Source organism: Natator depressus, chromosome 1 (assembly GCF_965152275.1).
Source record: "Natator depressus isolate rNatDep1 chromosome 1, rNatDep2.hap1, whole genome shotgun sequence".
Classification (NCBI taxonomy): Eukaryota; Metazoa; Chordata; order Testudines; family Cheloniidae; genus Natator; species Natator depressus.
This window is the reverse complement of record NC_134234.1, coordinates 214,910,889-214,922,174: the sequence shown is the minus strand read 5'-3', so window position 1 is coordinate 214,922,174 and position 11,286 is coordinate 214,910,889. Positions and strand designations below refer to the sequence as shown.

The 11,286-nt window shown below is 46.4% G+C and overlaps 1 protein-coding gene across 1 annotated transcript; it reads left to right on the top strand.

Annotated features, from left to right (window-relative positions):
* Nucleotides 1–1,208: 1,208 nt before the first annotated feature.
* On the top strand, nucleotides 1,209–6,606 carry LOC141984904 (C->U-editing enzyme APOBEC-1-like). Its single transcript, XM_074948432.1, has 5 exons — nucleotides 1,209–1,383; nucleotides 3,704–3,734; nucleotides 4,224–4,624; nucleotides 5,711–5,832; nucleotides 6,375–6,606. The coding sequence occupies exons 1-5, from the start codon at nucleotides 1,362–1,364 to the stop codon at nucleotides 6,588–6,590; spliced, it is 792 nt and encodes a 263-aa protein (XP_074804533.1). The 5' UTR covers nucleotides 1,209–1,361; the 3' UTR covers nucleotides 6,591–6,606.
* The last annotated feature ends 4,680 nt before the right edge of the window (nucleotides 6,607–11,286 follow it).

The window sequence follows — 11,286 nt, the reverse complement described above, 5'->3', positions numbered from 1 at the left end:
GTTTTTAACCTAAGCTGGTAAGAATAAGCTTAGGGGGTCTTTCATGCAGGTCCCCACATCTGTACCCAAGAGTTCAGGGAAGGAACCTTGACAGCCTGGTTTGTCCTGCGAGAGGCACCACAGCAAACAGTGTAAGAACTCTAAAGACCTCAGTGCTACTGCAGTCTCATACTTTCCCCGGAGGAGGCACAGAAGGGAAAGGTGCAGGAATAGAGGCAGTGGGCCGCTCCTAGCTACCTGCTCCCAGCCTCTCTCAACAGGAAGGGAAGACACAGGAGTGCCGGCTGTTGTGGGAGCTTCCAGCTATTCCACTCCCAGCCTCTTGCTGTTGGCAATGGGGAAAGACTGCTGACTGGGAGTCGATGGGAGCACCAACCTATGTGATTCCCAGCCATTCTGGGAAGGGGGCCCTGTCTAGCACTGCCACTGTATAACATGGAAAACTCACTTGTTCTTCTGGGTCTGCAGACAGCAGTAGCAGGAAGTACAAGGCTTTGGCTGAAAAATGAGTGGGGGGGGCGGGGTTTCCAGTGACTATTCCTTTCTCCCCTCCTCTACCCCAGTGATTTATGGTTGTGGCATTCCTGGCACTGTGTGGGAGAGGGAGCCACACCAAGGTCTCCAATCTGCAGACCAAGGTCGATAATGTATCACTGTATGTTGACCAAATGACCCTGGAAACCAGCAAACCCCCAGGCAGGAGGGGAGGGCAGATGCAGCAACCAGAGCTGGGGAGCTCTGGAATGTCTAGAGCCAGTGAATGACTGATTTAGAAAGGGTGGGAGAGACTCCCCTCCTTGCCAAATAAATCACTGCTCTTCTCTCTCAGGGAGTAAAGCCTCCCTACAGCTTTGCTGGAGCAGTTCTCCCCAATGCACAGGCCATAAAGGCACCAAGGCCAGATGGCAGGTACCCTTTGTGTGGCAGGTGCTTGTGAATGGATCTGGTCCCAGGCTGCCTTCACTGGAAAGGGGGCAAAGAAAGAGAACAGGCTGACAAATACTTCTCTGCCTGTATAAAGAAAGCCTTCTGTGGCCCTGCCCTGTCCTTCATCACTTGGCAAAACTCCCCTCCCTCCAGGACAGCCAAAGAGGTTAGAAATGGGAAGACTTCTCAGGTCACCTATCCATTCCCTTTTTCCACTCCCTCCCATGCTCCTCCCACTAGCCCCCAGCCCCTCCGCTGCTAGGGAAAGATTGTTCCCTGCAGTCTAGTCTCCAGGGCACTGAGTGGTTACTGTCCCTTCGCTCTGAGCAAGGCCAGCTCTCATGAACAGGAACTGAAAGAGATATAGGGTCTCAGTTAAGAGAGAAAAAGACCATCCCACAGACTAGGAGGCTGGAAAAAAGGGAGAGGAAGCCATGACTGCTTCCACAGAGACAGGTATGTGTGTAGGTGAAAGAGAGAATGTATGTGTATGTCTGTCTATGTGTACCCGTGTTGTGTGATTGTTTGAGGTGAGTGATTGTGTATGTGTGTGCATGTTGTATGTTTACATGTGTTTGTGAGCACTTGTGATCACGCAGGGATGTGTAGGAGTGGATGTTTGGATGTGGGGTTCTTTGTATAATGCAAACATTTTATCGGTGTGTATTTTTATCTCTGTGTATGTGTTTCTGGGTGCAGGGGTGTATGTATGTATCTATGCTTGCATGCCTAGGTATAAAATGTGTGATAAGATTTGTCCCTAAAGGATGCAAATTATTGAAAACACAAGTCTCAAGGGGAGGGTGGCAGAGTGGCTGACTCAGGGGAACTGAGATTGGAATAGTGCAGAGATCATCTCTGGGGTATGAAATGCAAGCCAGCCCCAGGTAGTAGTGGGGGGTGGCAGGGTTACCAGCTGATCCAAGAGGGTCAAGGAATGGGATAGGAGGCCTGTCTGGAGCACTGGGCCTGAGCCAGCACCAGGTGAAGAAGACTGGACGGCCCGGGGATTGGGGGCTGGGATACAAAGACTTTCATTCCTAGGGCATTGCTTCTAATGCAGCCCCAGGCTGGTTATAACCATGTCATGGCTACGTGGCAGCCAGTGTTGAAAGAAAAGTATTTATTTTTGTATTCCTGTACAAGAGTGAACATAGTTCTACGTCTGTGAATTAGCTGGTCCAGCTCCTAGCAGTTATGTACCCATATCATTGGGAGGACTGCTATTAAGTGTCCCTCTTGCAAGTAGGGTAGGGAAAACTGACTTTGGTCCGGGACAAAAAGGGTTAAAATCTGACACAGCAAGAGCTTTCCTAAACTCCCTTTGAGCTTTATCTAATCCCCTTGCAAAGGCGCCAAGATGTTTCATCCCAGGCCTGGGAACCAAGGTCACTAGGTCTATATTTTCATTCTTTCAGCTATTGCCTTCAAGGTTCTTACGAACCAAACTAGTTGCACAAGAGCAGGATGGCAGCTCCATTCTGGGAGCTCAGAGATGCATGAGAGGTCCTGGAGAAAGGGACTCACAGAAAAATCACAGACAGCAAGGAGAGACTGAGAGCACGGGGAGGAGGAGCCGTGTCAGCAACGTGGGGCAATTTGGCAGGACCTAATATCACAAAGAACAAACATTTTCCCTAATGTCTTCCAGGCTGAGCCCTTCCAAAATGTTTCATAAGCTGATGCAAAGGGCCTGATTCTCCTCTTATACCACTGTAAATGAGGAGGGACTCCATTGAAATCAACGGAGTTGCACTCATGTACAAATGGTGTCAGAGGAGAACCTCTGGGGTGGAGCATGGCCACTGTTTAGCAGGGCACAGCAATACCACACAGCTGACTGCGAATGAAGAAAAATCTAGTAGCCAGCTGAAACTACAGAGAGAAGTGTTGGGAGGCAAAGTGCCGTAACACAAATGAGAATTTAGCCAGGACACCAGGGTTAACACTCCTACTCCCACAAAGAGTGTCAAGGGATTCTAAGCACCCCATCCTTGGTTTTAGAGTAACAGCCGTGTTAGTCTGTATTCGCAAAAAGAAAAGGAGGACTTGTGGCACCTTAGAGACTAACCAATTTATTTGAGAATAAGCTTTCGTGAGCTACAGCATCCGATGAAGTGAGCTGTAGCTCACGAAAGCTTATGCTCAAATAAATTGGTTAGTCTCTAAGGTGCCATAAGTACTCCTTTTCTTCATCCTTGGTTTTATATCTCGTCTAGAGCCATCCCCAGCACCACACTAGGGTTACAGGGTAGTGGTGACTCACAAGGGAGAGCATCCCCTACTGAACCAGCCACCCCACTCCCTGCAGCACAGCGCCCCCTAGTGCTACGCTAGAGTCAGTGCTGACTCAGAGGGAAGAGCACCTCCTACTGAGCCACCTACCCCACTGCTGATTCTGAGAGAAGAGCACCCCTACAAAGTCACTGCTTCCTGATATATTAACGCTGCCTGTGGTAGTCTCCCATCCAATTTCCAACCCAGTTAAACTCCTTATCTAGGTGTAAGGAGCATATACCCCAGGTGGCACTGTACATAGCACCCCTGAGGTAAGAATGACAATACATGGCAGAAAGCTGGTGCAATTAGGAAGGAACAGGGTCACATTTCTCTGGACTTCCACTGTAAGGAATAGGTGGGTGTGAATGGTCACTGATTTCCTAAAATGCTGTCCTGGATCCCTGGGGTGAGAACTGGGATCCTAAAAATCACCTCCACCCCCAACCCACCCTGTATTTGTACCAGCTCATAGGTGACTCTCCGTTCTCTCTTCCAGTAGGTCATCAATCCAGAAGTGCTAGCCACAGGTAAGAATGACAGCTCTAGTCTGGTACGTGCCTGGTGCCACAGAGAATTTCAGAGGGAGTGGGGGGGATTTTCTTCCCCTCAAACTTCTGCTATCTCAAAAGCATCTTGCTATTTTCCTTTCCACTCTCCTCTCGCTCTGTCCTTTTCATAACAATGTAGGTCCTGGTGCAGTACGCTGCAGCCATGGTGCCTTGCTTTATTGTAGACAGAATTCTTGCCTTCCTTTACAATAAAGCTGCAGCTCAGACTGAACCCCTGATCCCAGAAGTCCCAGGTATCATATATCCCAGGGGTCATTAGAGACAGGACCTGGGGACACACAGTCATACAGGCAGCTTGTCTGACCATCTGCAAAGCGGTGGTACTAAGACCATACATACTGTCCCTCTCCCATCCTTACCACCGTCTCTGTCTCTTTTGCTATATGTGAGACAAGGGGGAGTCATTAAAGATGTTGGTTGGTGCCAGTGATGGAATCTGGGTTTCAGGTGGAAGATACAGCCAAAGGAATTTAGGGCGATCTTTGACCCCAGCGCATTTCCCAAGGTGACCTACCTACTCTATGAAATTAAGTGGGGCAGCAGCACCAAGTTCTGGAGGAAGTGGTGCCTGAACACCCCCACCCAGCATGCCGAAATCAACTGCCTGGAAAATGACTTCAGGGAGATACACCACAGGCCTTCAGTGCACTGCTCCATCATCTGGTTCCTGTCCTGGAGCCCCTGTGGGCTGTGTTGCAGACTGATCGTTCACTTCCTACGGGCCCACCCCAAAGTGACCCTGCAAATATACATAGGACGGCTCTTCCGGCACAGAGATGAACGGAACCGACAAGGCCTCAGGGACCTGGTGAGCAGTGGAGTGAACGTTTACATCATGAGCCTGCCAGGTAACACTGCCCAAGGTTACAGGTACCTCAGTTCTGGACCCTGGGGAATGGGACATGAAGCCTTTCACTTCTAGTTCACTGGTGCCAGTTAGGTCCCAGGCTAGTAGTGAGTGAAAGTTATTCTGGTTTGATGGCCATGTGAAATGAGCTGGTGAGGGTCAATCCACAATCAAACACTGCCATATTGGCCAAACATTGATTCATTTCTAGGGAAATGCAGTTGGAATGGGGGGGTCAATGGGTTGGTTCAAATATTTCCACATGCTATTCCCTGCTCCCTGCAGAGAGAATGGAGTTTTAGCAGCTTCTCTTGCCCCCTGCTTTTTCTTTCTCTCCCCCCATCTCTCACTGCTGGTTTTGCCTGTTCCCTTCCCAGAGGGTGGAGAAGCTCTTGGAGAGAACTGTTCCCTCACTAAGGCTATGTGGAGTCAGATAGATCCCTAACCATCACAGGTACAAGAGCCACCCTCATGAGGCACCCTCTTAGGGTACAGCGCTGTAGGCTACATCACTTATGCCTCAAACCAATCCTGTTAGGAGCTCGGTGTCATCTCCACACTGTCCCAGTTTCAGGAAGTCTGTGGTATATAGGCGTCCCCTCCACCTTTGAGTATGTGGGCATGTCTTTCTTTTCTCCTTCCTGGGTCACTGTGTCCTGAGCAATAATGAGGACATGCCCCTTCAGCCTGAGATTGGAGCTTCATGCAGGGCAGCGCAGCACATCAGGCATCTCCAGGTGCCAGTGTAACGCCAACAAACCGCAGTCATGGGCAGGCAGGATCAAACCTGGGGTCTCTGGAGCTTAGTGCACAAGCCTCTACTGCATGAGCTAAAATCCAACTGGCTGTTAGCTAAGGCTGTGGAGCAGACTCATTTTATCTCTCTCTCTAAGTGGTCTCGGTGCCACTAGATGGGACAGAACACCACACCCAGGAGATGTGTGGGTTACACCAGCAGTTCAAGTGTCCCTTCTATTAAGGCTTCTCCTCCCTTGCCTTGATCAAACTCAGGGCTGGTGATGATTGGTGTATCAGTTGCCTTGTTGTGTCCTTCACCGCATGACTAGTGATCTTGTTATTCACTCAGCTTACAACTACTGTTGGAGAACATTTGTCGACCACCGAGTCAGAAAAGATGATATTTACTGGCCCTGCTACTTCACTCCATGGATGATATTCTATATGCTTGAACTCCAGTGTATCCTACAGGTTGGTAGGTGCTTAATGCTGGGGTGGGGAGAGAATTGATCCAGCATCACATGTAGGTAAAAGGAGATGGTCCTGTGGTTGAAGCATAGAACTGGTAGTCAAGAGACCAGAGCTCTCTTCCTGGCCCTTCCCAGAGGGAATCAAATTCAGCCATGGAGTAAATGGGCAGAACTCCACTGAAGTGAGGTTGCACCAGATTAAACCAGGAGGGTGGACTTTAGCCTAAGGAGGACTATGTCCCATCAGTGGCATTTCATGTCTCTCCTTCAACATCTCCTCTGGCTCTGATGACCCATTTTCATGGCTCAGCTCTAATACATGGAGAGTGCCATCTGGGTTCATGGGGCCATTCAGTATTTTGTGGGTTTCCTTTCAAATTTCTTCTCAGTAACACTGTTGAAAAGTGGCCAGTGACTGCAGCTCAAGGGAGAGGTTCTTTATTGTTGCTGCTTCCCTTGAAATGCCCAAGTGACCCTATCACGATGCCATTGGACTGTTAGCTTCCAAAGTTCTTTTAATATCATTTTCTCTGTTTGTACCAGGGCCTACCTCCTTGTTTACAGATTTGGCTGAAGAATTACACTGGCTCACCTTTTTTCCAACTCGTTTTACAAGAATCTCATAGAAAAATACTCTGGCAAAGTCTCCACACAGCAAACAGTCACCAGCAGCCACTGATTTTCAGGCCCAGGCCATCAGCTGAGCACTGGTACCCATCAATGTATTTTACTGGACCACCGGTCAATCACAAGCAGTGACCTGTGCTCAAGCCTAGACACAAGTCAATCAACAGCCTACACCAATGTACTAGCCTGGAGCACCAACCATTGTTCAAGCCTGAACCATCAACAAGGCAAAGGGTTGGCCCAGTCTTGTACCTTGGTGTGTAGCTATGATTGGCTGCTTGTATACAGGTAGTTATTTTTTTGGAATATCTCAGAGTGCAAGTGAAGATTGTGATTGTAGCAAAGGTAGGCATGCCTGTGTTATCTCTAAACTGGTGAGAACAGGTACCAATAGTAGTGTAGATGTGGTGACATGGGCTTCAGTGCAGGTTAGCAACCACAGTACATACACAGGCTCCCTGGAGCACTTGTACTCTGGTTGCTAGCCCATGCTGAAGCCCATGCCATGACATCTACCCTACTATTGTTACCTGTACTCACTAGTTTAAAGCTAACATGGATATGCTTTGCCATGCTACAATCACACCTTCACTTGCAGTGTAGACATTCCAAAAAGTAACCAACTATCTACAAGCATCCAGTTACAGCTACACACCAAGCTACAAGACTTGGCCATCAACCAGTCAACAGGCATCATCGTTATACTGACCTGGACCATGGTCCAGTCTCATGGATAGATGACCCTAATGTCTTCAATTCAATTAACTGAAATGGGCTAGATTCTGTTTTCATCTACACTGGGGTAAATCCTGAGTAACTCCACTGAATTCAGTGGAGTTACTCTAGATTTCTACCAATGCAAATGAGATCACGGGAGGAGGAAGAGGTGTGTATTTCCTAAGGAGCAATCCTTGTACTAGGTACATTTAGGGAAGAGTGCTTTAGTAAATTACATTACTATAGATACAACTCAGGTGTGCCTAGTGCCTTATCAATGATCCCTAATTAGTAATGATTTCAAGCTGGAGATGCAAAGTGGAGATTTTAAAGTGAGTGCATTTGTGAATTGGAGTAACAGCCTGCAGAATTGCAAGTGGCTTTGGGTGACATCTAAATATTAGTCTTTTAGACTATGATGAATTTTTAGCCCCCATCTACACTAAACATTCAGCCATGCCAGGGAACTGGCTACATGCTCAGTTGACCCCTGAACCAGTCACAATCATTGCTCCAATTTGTAGGGAAGGCCAGAACTTTCATAACCACGTTACAACTCTGACACAGTTAACTTCCTCTCTATAAGTAGGACCCAGAAGCCCAAACACACATACACAAGTAACTGTTGTTGAGTAACTGTTGAAGCCAATGAGATCTGAGTATATTTATTCACATGGTAAGTGGTTGGAAAACTGGGCCCAATGTTAAGGGGCAACCAGGTTAGGGGCAATGGTGTTGCAAACAGAGTCCCCAGGAGGGTTGTAGTTGTAATCTAGGCAGGGCCTTATTAGACCAGATCTTCACTTGCAGAGATCAAGGAGGTGAAGAGCATATGACTAATGGTGATGAGAATGACACACTCCGAAAACAGAGCTTTCTCAGAGCTTTGAATGCGTGTTTTCAATGTTTAGCTGTAATTCAGCTCATATTGCTTCAATATGATCCCTAATGATAGTCCACAATTGTGATAAATGAAGGGGGAGAGAGCTCCCTTTCATGGATCCAGCCAGCCAGTTAGCTATAAAATCCCTCTCGGTAGCTGTTCTCTACTTGCTTTACCTGTAAAGGGTTAAAAAGTCTCACTGCTATGCATAGGTAAAGGGAAGTGAGTGGGCACCTGGCCAAAAGAGCCAACGGGAAGGCTAGAACTTTTTAAAATTGAAACAAGACTCCCCTTTGGTCGGTCTGTGTTGTTCTCCTGGAGAGCAGGGACAGGTCTGAAACTATGCTGTAAAAAGCTTTAAGCCAGGTATGAAAAATCATCAGATCATACCTAGAAGCTACTCATTTAAAACCCCAAATATGTAAGTAGATCAGGAAATGTCTAGGAAAACGTGATTAGGTTTATTTCTTTTATTTCTTTATGGCTTGTGGACTCCTCTGTGCTAACGCCCAAATGTTTTTGTTTTGCTTGTAACCATTAAGCTGGACCTCAAGAAAACCAATCTTGATGCTTAATTATTATATTTTCTCTTTTTAAATCTAGCAATAGCGTAAATTTCAGATGTATTTTCTTTTTTTGTTTGTTTTTAATAAAATTTACCTTTTTTAAGAACAGGATTGGGTTTTTGTGTCCTAAGAGGTTTGTGCACATGTTGTTTAATTAGCTGGCGGCAACAGCTGATTTCCTTTCTTTTCTTTCTCAGCTCTTCCCCAGAGTGGGGGTGAAAGGGCTTGAGGGTACCCCACAGGGAGGAATTCCCAAGTGTGCCTTCCTGGGTTCAAAGGGGTTTTTTTTGCATTGGGGTGGTGGCAGCATCTACCCATCAAAGGTCAGAGAGAAGCTGTGACCTTGGGAGTTTAATACAAGCCTGGAGTGGCCAGTATTAATTTTTAGAATCCTTGCGGGCCCCCACCTTCTGCACTCGAAGTGCCAGAGTGGGGAATCAGCCTTGACAACAATGACCAGGAGTAATATGTGTGCAGCTTTTGAAAAGATGTGAATTTCCTGCTTTTTGATGACTGTGCTTTGGTTACTCTTGTCTGATCAGATAGCAAGTGTAAAAAAACGGGATGGGGGTAGGGAGTAATAGGAGCCTATATAAGAAAAAGCCCCCAACGGGACTGTCCCTATAAAATTGGGACATCTGGTCACCCTACTGTTGTCTTAAGTCAGGAAGCTATTTGCAGCTAACAACAACTTTATTTAACCTACAAATGTATGAACAATGCTAGATTTTTTTATGGGCCAGACAGTAGATGGCACTCTTTCTTTTAGGTAGCTATATACACATATATACTGCGAGGTATATCCTTTATATAGCACTCCCCAAATAGTTGTTCTTTTCCTTTTTTCTTTCCTGAGGTGTTTCCTAAACATCCTTTTAGATTTAGCTATTTCTTGGAGGAGTTACATCTCAGTTGGAAATGTAATAAAGCACGTCAGCTATGAAAATGATGTCAATGTGCCCAAAAGGCCTGATTTGCAAAATGTCAGTACCAAAATTGCATGCACAAAAATGCAGGCACACTTGTGTAAGTAACACATGAGTAATTACCATGATTGTGCAGGCAGGCTGGCTAATTACACCTACAAATGACAAGAGATGCGTCTAGCCTTTCACATGTGCATTTGTGGTAATGGAATATGCAATTTAAGCATGGAAATGTGTGTGAAATTTTGCATACGTAATTGTATGACAGATTTTCTGGAAGCCAAACCCAATAGGAGCACACGTGTGTATTTCAGGGTGGCACTGACAGCACACGTGCTGGATTTGAAAAAGGACTGGATACTTTATTGATCATGATCGACAATTGTGCCTAAGCCAGCTAAAATGACAGTATTACTCATCAGCTGTCATGCATAGCAGAGAGTGGGATGAAGGGGTGTCAGGAAGGAATTTTTCTCCTACTTACAGCATTGTAGAGCTTTTCAGGTGCAACATGGGCACTTTTGCGTGATGTTGGCCACTGCAGCATGACAGCTACCAGACTAGGTGGAATGAGGGCTTGATCTATTACAGGTTCAGTGCTCTGGCTTTCCCCGGGGATCTCCATAGGGAGCATACCTCTAGGATTCACCTACACAACGCCGGCATCTTCCTTAACTCACAAACAAGGCCTGGGGTAGATCCCCTGGAATTTCCATTGAGAATTAATGCTTGATCCAACTTATAAATAAGGAAGGAAGCCTAGGATCAATTCCCCACTATCTCCATAGGGAATATCATCGGTGAAGTGACACCCATATTAGAATCATAGGGTTAGAAGGGACTGCAAGGGTCATCTAGTCTAACCCCCTGCCAAAACACAGGCTTTGTTGTGTATTTATAGTCTATAAAAGAAGTTTGGGATCCTTGGGGATTAAATGCAAAGTTATTACATTATATTCACCTCTGTTTCTACTCTGGATGGGGTCACCCTGTGTCATCCTGCTTGGATGAGCTTATATAGCAAATTTAGTGCAGCCAGTGCCTTTATGATAAATCACCTAACTGATGGATTGTTTGTATGAGACCCAGGTTGTTTGGTGCCTACCTACTACAGCACATGTTGGAAATCTGTGAACTAGATCAGATAGATTACTATAGCTTGATCAACTAGGTTAGATAAATGACCAAAGCTACTGTCAATACTATTGAAAGGAAATGACCTGTGATGGGTTTTGAACATTCAGTGCACATAGAGGAGCCTTTACTGTCTACAGTAAGATTTCTTCTCTTTTCATTCCCCCCGGATTACTGGTGAATGCTACTTGGAATAAAATCCAGTGTCCCAACTTTTAGAAAGTGTTGCTTTAGTAATACTTTTATAGCTCATCACTCTCCAGAGGAGTCCATCTTCCAAAAAGGGTAGTGGCATTATGCGAGGCAGTGCTTTAAACCACGAGTTGAGGGCTTCAATAGCTCAGACATAGGTCAGGGGTTTATCACAGGAGGGGGTGGGTGAAATTCCGTGGCCTGCATTGAGCAGGAGGTCAGACTAGCTGATCATAATGGTCCCTTCTGACCTTAAAGTCTCTGAGTCTATGAGAGAGTGCTCTCTGCTGACCAAGGCCCTGAGCTATGCTCAAAATAGGAGACCGGGTTCACTTCCCAGCTCTGCTACTTCCTTGTTTTGTGACCTTGTGCAAATCAGCATCTCAGTTTCCTCCTCTGTAAATTGTGGA